The 16,957-nt window shown below is 35.5% G+C and overlaps 1 protein-coding gene across 1 annotated transcript in view; it reads right to left on the reverse strand.

Annotated features, from left to right (window-relative positions):
- Nucleotides 1–16,957, reverse strand: part of GSK3B (glycogen synthase kinase 3 beta) — a 162,186-nt gene that overhangs the window by 83,791 nt on the left and 61,438 nt on the right. The window contains exons 5-6 of the mRNA XM_027866838.1: nt 6,810–6,920; nt 2,955–3,085 (exon numbers count right to left, since the gene is read on the reverse strand). Of these exons, the coding sequence (XP_027722639.1) occupies nt 2,955–3,085; nt 6,810–6,920 (242 nt within the window). The remainder of the gene's footprint in view (nt 1–2,954; nt 3,086–6,809; nt 6,921–16,957) is intronic.

The raw sequence follows: 16,957 nt of genomic DNA on the forward strand, positions 1-16,957 counted from the left end.
TTGGCAGGTCAAATTAAATAACAAAAACTGCTCCCTGAATTTAGACTGAAATAAAATGAAGTCATGGTTGAATATAACAAATAAAATCAATAGCCCTTATCTTTTTATAATATAGTAATATCTTTGTATAGAAGCCTGGCCTTGAAATCAGAAAGGCTTGTATTCAAGCCCTTGTTTTAAAACATTAACTATGAAATCACTAAATGTCCCAGGCAACTCTGTAAAACTTTAACTTATAGGTGATATTATAGATCTGCATTAATAGAGGGAGTTTGCATGCTGGGAAATCTCCAAACCAATGAAATCACAGGATTCCTTTCCCCTCAATAAAATTAAATCCATTGATTAAAAAGATACATTACAATGATACTTTGCTGTTAGAAAGTGAATTATTATAGGTAGAACCAACCTAGTAAGTGTAAGAATTTACTGCAGGTTGCAAAGCTTGTAACCTTGGAAGGGATACTATCTCCTTTTGCCTCCCCTTCCATTTGAGATAAGCTGCAGGTTTTCTGCCCTGTTAGCTTAAGTAGGAGACCCCTTCTCTTCTTTGCTTCCCAGTGAATGAGAAAGGTGCATACAGCCATGGCCTGGGCTGTATGCTTTTCTCTCAGTTGGGTCCCAAATTGCCTTTGTTGGCCTATACCAGAAACAGCACCACTAATACTTCTTCCTTTATCACTAACTCAACAATGAGAAGAAGATCCCCTCTAGTTCACTCTTTGCTCAGGCAAACTATGTTTAAAAATATTTCATCCCAGAAAAATCTGTTAAGTGAGACAATTATTAAATGAGATTTTGCCTGTAAAGGCAAAATATTTGTTCTAGATTCCACTATAATGAAATATCTTAATAAAACTATTTCCATGCCCCAAAACATGACACATAATAAGTGTTTTACAGCTGGGAAAAGAATACTTCAACAGTGGAAAAATCTAGTGTCATAAATTCTTTCATACCTAATTTAACACTATTTGTACTATAAGTAGGGAATGGTAACAGTTTTGGAACACTTTACTTTAGGTATTAAGCAGTAGTTTCTGTTAAGCATCCTTTATCTTTCCCTATAATGAGAGGTCAGGGAGCCATAACCTCAGAAGTAAAATTAAACCTCAGAAGAACCATTACACATTTGGACAATGTGAAATCGGAAAGGTCAAAAACAGGATAGCCTCTATAGATATAAGATCTCTAGGTACTACATATTTGATCGGTCTGCTATGGGAAATTTTCCCAGAGACAACTGAGAGATAGCCAAAATCAAAAATATGTCCTAGGAATGATATGGATGAAGTGAGCACGATATTAATATTATTTGAACCAGATAAGAGATCTCATTCTTATATACATTCCCTTAAGAAGTAAAAAACAGGGGGGGAGGGCAAGGCCTACATATTCATAGCAGCTTTGTTTGTGACAGCAAAAAGCAAGAAACAAAGTAGAAATTATCCAAATAGAGAATGCTTGAACAACTGGAATTCTTGAATGTAATAGAATATTATTCTGAAGTACAAAATGACAAATATGAAGAATTCAGAGAAACATGCATGATGTGGTAGAGGGAAGTAAGCACAAGCTGAAGAACAATATATGCAATTTTAATAACGTTAAAAAAAAAAAAAGACCACTGAAAGGAAGCCAAACTCCAAATAGCTGCCTTGCCCATACCAGTCTCATCTAACTAGAGAAAGACACTGTTAGATGCAGATCCTTTATGAGTTGTTTTAGTTTGTGGGGAATGTGAGGAGGAGCTCCATGTCTGAAAATGACTTACTTTAAAAACAAAAGGTATCATTAAAATATTCTCCACGTGAAACAGCAAGTTGAAATAATAAGGGCACTGTAAGGTGTTTTGAAGTAGAAATATGAAAATTAGATGGTATGAATGTGTCTATATGAAACCCAGAAAAAAAGGAGAGTTGGAAGATCATAAAGAAGGGGAAAACTACAACGAAGAAAGCAAACTGGAAGATGGGGAGGGATCAGTCCAACGTTTAAAACTGCTTCAATGAATCCATAATCCCCTGGTACTTCCTGTTCAAGTATAGATTACAACCCACCCATTACTACAATGCATAGTTTTATCTCCTACAAAAATTTTCCACGGAGGGTCCATTTAAGGTACACAGGTCTTCTCATAGAATGTTTATTAGAATATTGTTATCGCAGGCTCTTGATACATGAATAGCCTTCTGCCTCTTTGAGTCATATATATCCTTGATGAGGTCTTTTAATCCACTTCTTATGCACTTCACGGTGAGAAACACGAAGGAGTCTCTACTTACATCAGACATGTATTTCTTCATGGACTGAATTTCAGTCACCAGCAATTCTGATTTTCATGAGACTGCAGAAGTCCATTACTCTCAGCTACATAAAGTCACTGCAAGTTAACTGTTGTTTCAAAGACAGACTTTGTGATGGGGAGCGGTTTGGGATCACTGAAAGTTCCCCGCAGAACAGGACTATCTTTCATTTTAAGAATTTAAGATAATTCAAAGATGGCAAATAGGTAATAGTCTAAGTGGGGATGTTGAAATTTTTAAAGGATGTACCAGAGGATTAGAAAGATGTCACGAGAAAAGGAAGAAAATGAGGAACTGGTGAAGATTTACAATCAGTGGCAAAGTATAAGGTAAATGAAAGGGAAAGAGGGGCAGGAACCACAGGGGAAAAGGAAAAGCTAGTAGGAAAGACAAAATAAAAAGAGTAAAACGTTACTTCTGAAGTCTCTTCCTCATTCCTAAACTGAGATAAAAATGAGCCCTATAGTCAAAAGAAACACAGCAGATACAAATCAATCAAAATGACATGTATATGTATCATAATAATAAAAATAATAGAGTATATTTATAAAGTGCTTTAAAAGTTTGCAGAGTGCTTTACATACATTATTTCATTAAATGTGTAACAGGATTAGAACAGTATGTGAAAATTCAAAAGAAGAAACTTACCTTCCAAAGTCACAAAGTTTTAGGACAGCTGTATCAGGGTCAAGCAAGAGGTTCTGTGGTTTAATATCCCGATGACAGATTCCAAAGGAATGGATATAGGCTAAACTTCGAAATAGTTGATACATGTACAACTGAAAAATAAACAATAATAAGTGTTACATTCCTTATATCAAATGCAAGATTATCCTTAATCAGTAAACAATGAAACAAGAAAAATAACTTTAAGGGAAAATTAGATCCCGAACCTTTTCCTTAAGGTTTTCTCTCTTTTTTCCAACTAAGTAATTAAATGCATAAATATTTCTCTAGTTTCTACCACAACATGAATTTCCCTTGGTAAACACCCCTTGCAGGTTACTGTGAACCAAAGCTCCCAGGATTTTCTGGATTAGGGCAGGATGTGAGAGACCTAAGTCTATTAATGATTTGTTGCAACATTGATGAATCAGGACTACATTACTGTCATCCTTGATAAGTCTCAGAGATAACAGGGTTTTAAACCACCACATACACCATGGGTGACTAACACCACAGAGACGCCCAAGACTGTAGATATTACCTTGTGGGCTTTTCCCATTTTATCCCAAAGGGTGACACTTAAATACTTGACTGAGGGACAAAGAAAAGAATCCACATGAAGAGATACTGAACCTCTCTGGTGGTGTCTCTCAAGGGCAGAGTCTATATCTTTTGCTTGCTTCTCTCTGACTTATTGGCCGCCTACACACATGTCCTTTGGAAAACAATCATCACTGAGGTGACTAGCCAGGCAACATCCTTAAATAGACTCATGTGGGATGTAAGAGTGACATTTGTGGCAGCCCCTTTACAAGTTGCTGATAGGACAGTGACTCAGATGAAGTAAATCTTGACATGAAGGACCTTGTAGTTTTAATTCCTTCAAAGAGGTATGATGAAGCAAAGATAAATCACTGTCTGGATATCATTATAGTTTATTTAGCAATTTGGTATCAAACTTAACTCCAAAGTATGATGGTTATAAAAAAGATTTTTAGAACATTATTTAATGAGGGTAAAAGGTTGAGGAAGTTTAATTTTCAACTCAAATGAGTATGCTACAAAGGAAAGAATTATGGTAACACTGACTACATCATTTCTTTGAACTTCTGGAAGGCATCAAGGGTGCACTGCTGTACCAATGTCATCAAGGTCTTTATAACTTTGGTAACATTTAATAAACAAAAGGAATTATTATCTAAATCTTAAGGTGTATTCAAAGAGTGTCTTTCATTCATTGCCATTAAAAAAGGATCCTCTAAATAAGAAACTTGAGCTGATGTGTATGTTTGTTAAAATGATTCATTTGACAGTTCTGTCACACCAATGTCTTAAGAGCAGTGAAAATCATTAATGACAGAATACTAAAGGGTTTTTATCTTGTCTCAAACTTTCTTTGCAATGTTAAAACAGGCCAGTATCAAGAAACCATTTACTTCATATAAATTCTTATCTAATAGACCTATTCTATACCCTAGATTTCCTTTCTCTTCACCTTTTGAAGAAGAAGAAAGAAGAATGAAGTACTCAGCTTTAATTTAAATTTAATTTTTTCTATTCAAGTTCTGAAAAAAAATTTTGAAATAAGGTAAGAAGCTTTTTACCCTGGCGCCTGGCTTTTCATTCACATATTCATTCATTCATTTTTCACTCACTCCACAAGCGTGTATTAAACACTTACATTGTGACAGGCACCATGTTTGGCAGTAGGGAAAAGAGACAAAAATGAAAAAAAAAAAAGCCCCTCTTTTTATGAAACTTGTATTTTGTTGGGGAAAGTAGTATGAATGCAGATGAGTAAATATAAAATACGTGCAAAATAAACGACAAATAAATTCTGAAGATAAGGAGGAAGAGCACTACCAACTGAAGGGTTTATATCAGAACTTATATAGGATCTGGCATTTGAGCCCTGAAAAAAGTCACAAGGTTATTATTCTTCGAGTACAAGCTACAAGTAAAACCATGTTATAAAGTCTTCTTCATACTGTAAGTAAATCTACATGAACAATGTCCAAATAGGCCTAGCTTCTCTTTAAATTCTACTCCAGTACATAAGATATAATAATGAAGTAATTAGACTCCAGGATAGTCCCTATTTAGAAAAACTTGCCTATGAAGCAAAAAGAACTTTATATGACAAAAATGATATGGGTTCATGATTTCTAAAAGTATGCAAGTTTGTGTGGCTTTTGGCCAAAAGCTAGGACAGAGTTCCAATGATGTGAATGCTTTCATTAGAACCTTTGGATACCAGAGAAAATTAGTAACACTGAATGAGCTAAATTCTAAACATAAAATTCTGCTTACTCAATTTTATTTAAGCTCTAATTATTCCAAATCATTACCTGAGAGTGGGAGAAGAAATTATCAATGTTTATTGAATTGATTTGTGGGGAGGAGAATCTCAGACCTGTCATTTCATCTTCAGTGAAATTCACTGATACCCTAGTAGCTCAGAGAGTTGCCTGGGGCACTGAAGGATAAGTGACTTGCCTAAGGTCATCCTATTAATATGTGTTGGACTCAGGACTTGAGTCTATAAACATTATATAAACATTAATAAACATTAACAATTTTAAGTATATGCTAAAAATTAAAATCCTGGGTCATAGCCACAAAGTAAAAATTTTAACTGAGACAATGATTTATCTTTCAGTTTTATGTAAGTTTCAGAATACAGGGGAAAAAAACGGACAAAAATTCTACTATTCCTACTGGAGTTGCCTGCGTATACCTTCCCTTCATTTTATTTCTCTATTACATTTAATCAGTTTTTCTTTTCTAAAAAGATGAGGCTAGAAAAACTATAGAAGTGTTTTTCTTGCTTTTCCAAATTACCATAGTCTAAAATCAGAGGTTCCCTGATAAAACAGATTCTTATTAATGTGAATCTCGATATTATAGTTTTAAAGAGACTTATAAACATCCTCAAAGAGTAAGCTGTCAAAGAAAGAATAGTCAGTTTAAAGTCAGCTCTTACACATTTATACTGAATAAATAATGATGAATGAGTCTATGTCCTTTGCACCATAGATAGGCAACATGACATAATGTGAAAGGACAGCTATACGTCCATACGCAAGTTGAGAAAGGGCATAGCATCGGAGAGAAAATGCTGGATTTGGAGTCAGGAAAACCAGGGGTCAAATTCAGCCTCGCATTCTTACTATAAGTCATTATCCTAAAGATTTATCCTAAGTCATTTCATCTTTCTGAGTGTTAGTTTCTTCATTTCTAAAAAATTTGGATAACCAGAGGGCCTATTTCATACCATGTTGTTGTGAGGACCAAATGAGATAATGTATATAAAGTTCTTTGTAAAATTTAAAACACTGTGTAAATGTGAGCTATTACTACCGCTATTATTATTATAACTATTCTCCCTGGCCTCTACTTTTCTCATCTGCAAAATGAGGATAATAAAAATTGGACAATTTACCTCAAGTGTTGTTGTGAGAAAAGCACGCTGAAAACATATGCTAGAGAAATGTGAATAACTGTGACATTTGTGAATAATAAAATGTAAGTAAATGTGTGATTGTCAGAAATAATATTCCAAGAATTAAATGACCTATTCATAAAGTCCCTGTATATTTTTAAACAGGCTGCAGGTACAATTCCATCTGTAAGTGGCATTTTTAAGAGCAAATTTAATGTAGTTTTTAAGGACAGGTAAGCAGCATTGCAATATTTTGATTTTCAATCCTCTGACAAATGGAGAAGCTGCCAAAGATGAGAAAATAAACAATGTCCTAGGACTAGAACTGAAGTGCCAGATTTGAAGATTAAATAAGTTTTTTATGTTATAATGGGCTTTAAAAATTTCTTACATACCTTAACATAGATCAAAGGGAGTGTCTGTTTGGCCCGACTATAGTGTCTGGCAACTCTGTACACTGTTTCAGGAACGTAGTCCAGCACCAGATTAAGATATACTTCATCTTTCTGAAAGATCAGAAAACCAAAATTAATAATTATTTTAAAAAATACTCAAATAAATTAAACATTACCACATCAAATTCAATTTATTCAAATTTTCAATTACTTAAAATCATTTGTTATTTGAAATTAAATTCTGCAAAATAAATACAGATTACAGCCCAACAGTCACAATTCTGCCTCAAGACTTCTGCCTGTCTTGGTATCTCCCAGCACTTAGCACAATGACTGGCAATTAATAAACGTTTACTAACTGACTGGCTGACTTTAACAACAAAAGGCAGGGACACTAAGCAGGAACACCAGGTTAGAAGTAACTAGAGTAAGAAGCAGGCTGATGGTGGTGGGAGCAGAGAGAAGGGAACAGATGGGAGAGGTGCTGGGGAGGCTTAAATGGCAAAACTTGGCTACTGAATAGAAGCAAAGAGTTGAGGATGGCTCTAGGATTATGAACCTGTGTTACTGGAAGTTTTGTGATAATACTGACAAAAACAGGAAGTGCAAAAAAGGTATAAATTTGGGAGAAGATGATGAGTCTTATTTTGAACAGGATAAGTTTATGATACCCTGTAACACAGCTTAGAACTTGAGAAAGAGACTAAGGCTGAATCTACAGATCTGATGATTATCTCAACAGAGATGATATCTGAACCATGGGAGCTGATAAGGTCAGCAAAAGAAAGTATTAAGATAAAAAAGAAGTGGGTCCAGGACATTATCTTAGAGAACATCCATACTGAGGAAATCAGACACAGACGATGATCCAGCAGAGGCTGAGAAAGAAGAGAAATCTAAAAAACCCCTCTGATGCAGAGTAAACAGAAACAGGAATATAATTTATATAATGACACAAATAAGAAAAATAAAAGATGAAAACTTCAAAATTATAATGACCACACCTATCCTCAGAGAAGAGTTATAAAAAAAGTAGATCCCTTTCTCATCATTGAGGGGTGGAAGGGGACTATGAATATGGAATTACTGCATATACCATCAGACTCAATGGGTGTATTAGCTGGAATTGCTTATCTGTTTACTTTTCCATTTTATTGACTTTGTTCCAAGAAAAGAATTTGCTGAGGAGGGAAAAGGAAAAAGATACATTAAAAAAATGAATAATGATGTAAAAAAACAAACAAAAGGAATCTACAGAAAAGGCAAATAAGGCATAAAGGCACACATCTAAGTAATACAAAGGACCAGCATCATCCTTTCAGGATTCCACCAGAAACCAGTCAAATCCAGAACAAATAGAAGCTAGACACTGATGAATAAGAACTATTCAAAATGGTTTTTTAAAAGCTATGATGAACAAAAGACAAAGGAAGGTAGGACCCCATTGTTCGGATGGGATGGTGACAATGGAACATGGAAAGGCTAAACTACTCAACTCTTCATTTTGATACTTTTTTCTTCATAGGAAAATGATCTTTGAACCAAAAAGGACAGAAAATGTTAAGCAGAAAACGGAACCCCAAATAAAGGAAGCAGTAATCAGACAACATGTAGCTTTCACTCAAGAATGTCAAGCCATGGGGGCAGCTACGTGGCGCAGTGCATAGCCTTGAAGTCAGGAGGATCTGAGTCCAAATCCGGCCTCAGACCAAACACTTGACACTTACTAGCTGTGTGACCTTGAGCAAGTTACTTAACCCCAACTGCCTTATTTAAAAAAAAAAAAAGCTCAAGCTATTATTAACCCAGACAAACTACAATTTTTAAGCGTGGATCTGGAGCTGCTGTCTGTGATCTTTTAAAGATACTGGAGAACAGGGGAGTGGAACTTAAGAAACAGGACTTGATGATCAATCAAAAAACATTTATTAAGTGCCTGTTATGTGCCAAGCACTGCACTATAAATTGGGGGTAAAAATAAAAAGAATGATAATCTCTAGGGGCAAATGTCACCATTTTCAAAAAAGAGAGTGAAGTTAGCAAAGCATACATCAATGAGCTTAACTTTTATTCTTGGAAAAATTCTAGAACACATTATTAAGGTGATGGCTTATGACCAGGGGGAAGCAGTGATCAATAACTTTATCAAACACAGGTTGTTCACTGCTAGTGGAGCTACTGACTAATTAAACTATTCTAGAAAACAATTATGAATTATGTAAGAAAAGTCACTAAATACTCTTTGATTTGATGATCCCAACACTACGTTTATGCCTCAAAAAAGTCAAAGGCAGAAAAAATAGCTGAACGAATTATAATACAGTATTACTGTCCCATATAGAATTACACACATGAAGTATGAAAAAATGTGTATGAACGGATACAAAATCAAGAAAAAAAGGTAAAACCCAAGAAGCAATATAACCTATGATTCTAAAAATGGAAATGAAAATTGTTGTTAAGTTTGTCCTTTGTTCTTGAAGAGGACCATGGCATTAGGAAGGTGATGATATGACTTGCAAGTGAATTGGATTTAAGTGTGGAGGGCTGTGCAAAGTCATCAGCCTCACTTTCTCCTCCAGAGCCAAATCAGGATGACTGGAGATTAATGAAAATAATGAAAAGAAAAAGCAATCAAGTCAAATACAATGAAAAGTGTTAGCTTCAAATTACTAGGATTAAAATGCAATCCTTCCCTTTCTTTTAAACAATAATTACAAAAATGACAGTGATGTCAGTTACATTCTGCTTAACTCAGAAGTTTTTGGAGAAGAGACTGGTTACAGTCAAAACAAAAAAAAAATACGCTTTCAATAAAAAAGTCCTGTATATTAATGCTAGTACCTTTCCTATGAGATTATCTCTATTTTATCATATATACAGAACATATATATAATATCTGTGCATGCATACATATATGTGTGTGTGTATCTTTTATATACATAGTTGTCTGCATGTTATGTCTCTCATTAGAATGTGCACTCGTTGAGGGCTGGGACTATCTTGTGCCTGTCTTCTCAGTACCTAGCATAGTACGCAGCACATAGTAAACACTAATTAAATGTTGACTGACTACATATTTTATATGTGTGTATGTATGTATTGATGCGTGTACACACACACACACACATACACACGATTACCTGATATTCTTTTTTGACAAGATAACTAGATCTGTTGACCAGAAATATGTTAAAGATAATGTATACTTTGATTTCAAAAATATATTTGTGGATATGAGCAAGATGATAGTATAGTCAAGTAGACTTGGAACACAATGAATGACCAAACCCAATGTACATGCATTAATAGCTGTTAAATTGAAGGGAGGTCAATATATAGAACAGAAATCCATAGGAATCTGACCTTTTTGTTATTGTTCAGTCCTTTAAGTCATGTCTGACTCTTCATGACTCTATTTGGGATTTACTTGGCAAAGATACTGGAGTGGTTTGCCATTTCCTTCTCCAGCTCATTTAACAGATAAGGAAACTGAGGCAAACAAGGTTAAGTGACTTATTCAGGGTCATATAGCTAGTGTCTGGTTTTGTTTTGTTTCTGAGGAAGAGATTCTTTATTTCTCTTTTCAATTAATTTATTTTGATATATCAACAATCACTTCCATAAGCTTTTGAGTTTCAAATTTTTCTCCCCCTCCCTCCCTATCTTCCTCCTCAAGACAGCGCACAATCTGATATAGGCTCATACAGCTAATGTCTGAAGCCAGATCTGAACTCATGAAGATGAGCCTTCCTGACTCCAGGTCTAGCATACTATCCACTGAGCCACCTAACCCACTACCTTAAAGCAAGATGATTAGCAAAGAAGGGACAGGAACACTTCCTGGGATAGGTGATATAATATTAACAGATGACAGTGAAAAAGCAGAACTGAATTCCTGCTTTATTTCCATTTTTTCTGCAAAAGTAAAATTCTTTTAGCCTGGAAACTAAAGAGCAAGGCCAAAAAGGAGATAGTAAGTAAGCCAATTCACATAAGTTCAGCAATGTAGAAGCAAATATATTTCATTTGGGTTACTAAAAAAACAAAACAAAACAAAACATAGAAGCAGAATAGGGCATTACAAAGAATAATGTATACGGGAATCAAAAAACCTGAGTTGGACTCCCTGACCTTCCATTAGTTCTATCACCTTACATAAGTCATTCTTTTTATTTAATTGTAAATTCCCCCCTTTTTGAAAAAAAAGAAAGAGAAAGAAAGCAAGAAAGGAAGGAAGGAAGGAAGGCAGGAAGGCAGGAAGGAAGGAAGGGAAGGAAGGAAGGAAAGAAGGAAGGACTACACTAGATGATCTCTAAGGTCCCTTCTAGTTCCAAAATTCTGTAATACTGTGATATGATCCTGAGATCATCATTGTAAATCTCTGAGAGATTATGGAAAAAGATAAAAATGCTAGCAGGCAAGCAAATACTATATCAATCATCAAAAAGGAAAAAATGGTATAGAATAAAAAATACAGACCAATAAATTTTATGTAGATCACTGGAAAATTTTTTTTCCCGAATAATGTTAAATAGATGATTTGTGAGCAATAAGAAAACAAAGTGATCACTAGGAATCTTAACGACTCTATTAAAAATAAGCCATGCCAAATTAATCTAATTTCCTTTTTTTGATGGTGCAAATAGACCTTATTCTTCTGTTGAATCAGTTACTGTAATATCTATGTGGACAAAGCAGAAAAAACAAAGACTGTTCAGCTCATTAAGTGGACTTGTAGGTGAGTTTGATTGAATCTATGTAAATTTGGAGGATTTACACTGGAATGCTACAGAATTCTGTCTTTGGCACTATAAAGCATGCTTTTTGATAACTTCGGTCAAGACAAAAGAGGTACATTTATCAGACTGACAAATATCATAAAGAAGAGATAGTTAAAATGATTTATTACAGAATCAGGATACAAATAATTCAATCTATAATGCAGGATGAATGGCAATACCTAAAGTCCTAATGTTATATAGCAAAAGAGCAGGTGGCAAGGCCCATGGGACTGAAGTTATATTAGTACATCTAATGACAGTACACATAGCTGAAGTAATCTTCATAATGCCTAAGGGTAATGCTACTCAAAAATTTTCAGAGGCTCCCTACTGCCTCTAGGATTAAATACAAAGCCCATAACATGATACTTAAAATATTCCACAACCTAGCTTCTACCTATCTTTAAGTTTTACTTCCTGCAATTAATTTTCAAACATTCTATGCTTCATACAAACAGAATTGTTCCCTGGTTGTGTGCTCTATCTTTTACTTCCCAATATTTATGATACACCATTAGTTCACTACAGAAATGTGACACTTTCTACATCTCTACCTGGTGAAATTAATCCCAAATATACATACCTACCCATCTCTGCCTGTTTCACCACCTTCAAGTCCCATAGGCATCTTGAATTCAACATAACTAAAAGAATACTGATCTTACTCCATAAATCCATCACTCCTCACTTCCCAGTTTCTATCATCGGTACCATCATTCTTGCAGGCACCTAGATTCACAAGTAGACTCACCCTCAACTCTTCCCTCTCACTCAGAATGCACACACATGTTCAGTAGTCAAGTCTCATCAATCCCACCTCCTCACATTATCTTTTTTATCTGTCCTACTTACCTGGACTACTGTGCTTGCCAAACTGGTCCTACTACATCTAGTTTCTCCCTACTACACACAGTCACCATACTGATATACCTAAAAAGTACCTATCTGACTCACTTCCCTGATCAAGAATAGTTCCTTCTTTAAAGAATAGTTTCTTCTCATCTCTAAAAACAAACAAACAAACAAAAAACATTTAAAGTCTTTCATATTCTGGCTCCAACTTATTTTTCCAGCCTCATTACAAATTACTTCCCTTGCTCCAGACAAATTGGCCTACTTGCAATTTCTGATGTAAGAAATTTTATCTCCAACTTCCTGCCTTCAATAGGCTGTACCTCTATGCCTAGAATCTTCTCCTTCCTAAGCTTTTGCCTACTAGAATCCATAGTTCTCTTTAAGACTTAAGAGTCACCTCCTTCCAGAGGCTGTCTTGGGTAACCTGGTTGTTAGTGTCATTCATCCTTCAGCACCAAAAAAACCCTTTTAATATAAGTCATATTTGCTAATCTGTAAATTTGCTGTAAACCCTGGCCCCCCTCCACAGCACCCCCAGTAGAATGCAAACTCCTGAAGGGTAAGAACTGTTTCATTTTTCTATGTATGTTCCTGGGATCTAGCACAGTGCCTATTCATAGGTGCTTAATTGACTGATTTTCTTATTTCAAAGACTTATTTGGATGACATCTCCTCCATAAGCTCTACTCCCTGTCCCACAAATGATTCTGTACTTCTCCCCATTTGCATGTGCTCTTACCTTTTTAACATCATATGTATGTGTATTGGCATATCCATCACGTCCCATCTTATTAAAATAGAAACTCCCAGGATGAAGACTGTAATTTTCATTTTTTTATCTTTACTACCTACATCTTAAGTAAGTACTTAATAAAAAATATTATTGAAGTGAATACTGAGTGAATATTGTCTTCTTAATCCAACTTGTTTCATTTTGTTCATTTAATAACTATTAAGGAAGATAGTGGAATAAGCAGTAAATCACTGTAACTCTCCCATAATCTCCAAACAACCATAAAATAGCCCAAAAACAAATCCTGGAACAGCAGAACCACAAAAAAGATATGGTGAAACATCCTTTGAGCCCAAGAAACTTAGAAGATTGACAGGAAAGGTCTGACTTACTTGGGGGAAAGGGAAACACAGTCCAAGACAGGAAGCACCTCAGCAAGTCAGCAGCAAGCCCTACCTTAGCAAACCAGCTGTAGATCCTGAGTGTGGTGGAGCAGGCAAACCCCAACATTAGGACCCCACATGTGCCTCAGCATAGTCAGAGGAACGGGCCATACCAGCTCAGACAACTCCAAGGTACTTCAGTGTAGCCCCGTGCAAACAGGCAACCTCCAGAGGCCAGACCCCACGGAAATGCTGAAACACTCTACCAGACCTCAGCACATGACAGACACCACCACTAGGACCTCAGCTTAGCACTAGGTAAACTGGCCAACAGAACCAGCCACCCTCCATCCCATCTCCTCAGCACAGCACCAGACATGAGGGTCCCCGTTGGCCTCAAGGCAACATCAGTGCAGCACCAGGTAAATAGCTAGGGCCTATAGACCCTGGCACAAGAAACCTAAGACAGTGCCCCTTCCACCCTGGGAGCAGAGCTCAAACTTAAAAGAAAAGAAAAAAGACCAAAAGACATGAGTAAAAACCAACAACAACAACAACAATAACAAAGAACCTGACCATAGAAAGTTACTGGTGACAGGGAAGATCAAGACACAAATGCAGAAGAGGACAACAATGGCAAAACACCAAAGAAAAATGGGAAGTGGTCTCAAGCCCAGAAAGAACTCATGGAAGAGCTCAAAAAAGAGCTTAAAAATCAAATAAGAGAGGTAGAAGAAAAATTGGGAAAAGAAATGAGAGTGATGCAAGAGAACGATGAAAAACGAGTTAACAGCTTGGGAAAAAAAATCAATTGCTTAAAAAGTAGAATTGGACAAATGGAAAAGGAGATACAAAAATCCACTGAAGAAAACAACTCCTTAAGAAGTACAAATAGCCAAATAGAAAAGAAAATACAAAAGCTAATTGAGTAAAACAACTCCTTAAAAGAATTGGGCAGGTGGAAGCTAATGACTCTATGAAACATCAAACAATCAAACAAATTCAAAAGAATGAAAAAATAGAAGAGAATGTAAAATACTTCATGGAAAAAACAACTAACCTGGAAAAACAACTGGTCCGTGACAGACAATGTCAGAGTCAGTGGACTGCCTGAAAGGCATAATCAAAAGGAGGGCCTGGAAAGAATCTTTCAAGAAATTAAAGGAAAACTCGCTTGATATCCTGGAACCAAAGGGCAAAATAGGCTTGAAGAATCCAGTGATCACCTCAGGAAAGAGATCACAAAATAAAAACTCCAAGGAACATTATAGCCAAATTTCAGAACTATCAGGTCAAGGAAAAAGTACTGCAAGTGGCTAGAAAGAAACAATTCAAATACTGGGGAGCCAGAATCAGGATTACCCAGGACTTAGCAGCTGCATCATTAAAAGACTGGAGGTCATGAAACATGATATTCCAGAATGCAAAGGAGCTAGTACTACAACCAAGAATCACTTACCTGGCAAAATTAAGCATAACACATGACGTGAAAAAATGGTCATTCAATGAAATAGAAAGATTTCTTCAAGCTTTGATACGGAAAAGACCAGAATTAAACAAAAAAATCTGATCTCCAATATCAAGACCCAAGAAAAACCTAAACAGGTAAAAACAAAAAAGAAAACATAACGGTTTCAAGAGAGCTAAGCTGTTTATATCTTTACATGGGAAGATGATACCTGTAATTCTTAAAAATTGTACCACTAATAGTATAGGTGGTACTATATTATTGGAAGTAATATACATAAACAAAGGATAGGGATATAAGATGAATTTGAGAGAATGACATAAAAAAAATTAAGGGATGAGAAAGAGAGTACACTGGGTGCAGAAGGAAGGGAGAGGCAGAATGGGATAAGTTATTTCACATGAAGAGGCACAAAAGACCTATTCAAGTGGAGGGGAAGATGGGAGAGTGGGAGATGGGCACCACTTGAACCTTACTCTCATCAGTATTGGCTCAAAAAGGGAATAATATACACAATCAGTTGAATATAGAAATCTATCTTATTCGATAGGGAAGTAGGAGGGGAGGAGATTATGGGGGGTGGGGAAACTGACAGAAAGGAGGGCAGAATAGGGGAGGCAGTAGACAGAAGCAAAACACTGGTAAGGAAGGAAAGGGTGAATGAAGAGAGGAAAAACAGGAGGAAAAACAGGATGGAGAGAAATATACAGTTAGTAATCGTAACTTTGAATATGAATGGGATGAATTTTCCCATAAAACAGAAATGGATAGCAAAATGGATCAAAATCCAGAATCCTATAATATGCTGTTTAAAAGAAACACACTTGAAGCAGGAGAGACACACACAGACTGTAAGGGGTTGAAGCAGAATTAACAAACAAACAAACAAAAAAAACCAACAACAACAAAAAATAGGAATAGCAATCCTGATCTCAGACAAAATGAAAGTAAAAACAGATCTAATTAAAAGAAATAAGGAAGGAAATTACATCTTGCTAAAAGGTACCATAAACAATGAAGCAATGTCAATACTAAACACATATGCATCAAGCGGTATAGCAACCATATTCTTAAAGGAGAAGTAAAATGAGTTACAGGAAGAAATAAACAGAAAAACTATACTACTGAGGGACCTCAACTGTCCCCTCTTGGAACTCAATAAATCCAACCAAAAAATAAACAAGAAAGAAACTAAGAAGATAAATAGAATATTAGGAAAGTTATATATGACAGACCTTTGGAGAAAACTGAATGGGAAGAGAAAGGAATATACCTTTTTCTCAGCAGCACAGGGCAGGTACACAAAAACTGACCATGTGTTAGGGCATAAAAACCTCAAAATCCAATGCAGAAAGGCAGAAATATTAAATGTATGATAATGCAATAAAATTTACATTCATCAAAAGGCAGTAGAAAGATATATTGAAAATAATCTAATCCTAAAGAACAAGTGGATTAAACAACAAATCACAGAAACAATCAATAATTTCATTATAGAGAATGACAACAATAAGACAACACACCAAAATTTATGAGATACAATCAAAGTAGTACTCAGGGAAAAATGTCTTTCTCTAAATTCTTACATCAACAAAATAGAAAAAGAACAGATCAATGAATTGGGCATGCAACTCAAAAAACTAGAAAAAGAACAGATTATAAATCCTCAATTGAGTACCAAATTGGGTATCTGGAAAACAAAAGGTGAGATTAATAAGATTAAAAATAAAACAACAACAAAAACTGTATTGAGCTAATAAGGAGCCGGTTTTATGAAAAACAAAACAAAACAAAAAAACAAGACAGATAAACCACTGGTTAATTTGATTAAAAAAAAGAAGAAAGAAAAAAACCACATATCCAGTGTCAAAAATGAAAAGGGTGAAATCACCACCAATGACGAAGAAATTAGAGTAATCATTAAG

Source organism: Vombatus ursinus, unplaced genomic scaffold (genome assembly GCF_900497805.2).
Source record: "Vombatus ursinus unplaced genomic scaffold, bare-nosed wombat genome assembly UNPS02001419.1, whole genome shotgun sequence".
Lineage (NCBI taxonomy): Eukaryota > Metazoa > Chordata > Mammalia > Diprotodontia > Vombatidae > Vombatus > Vombatus ursinus.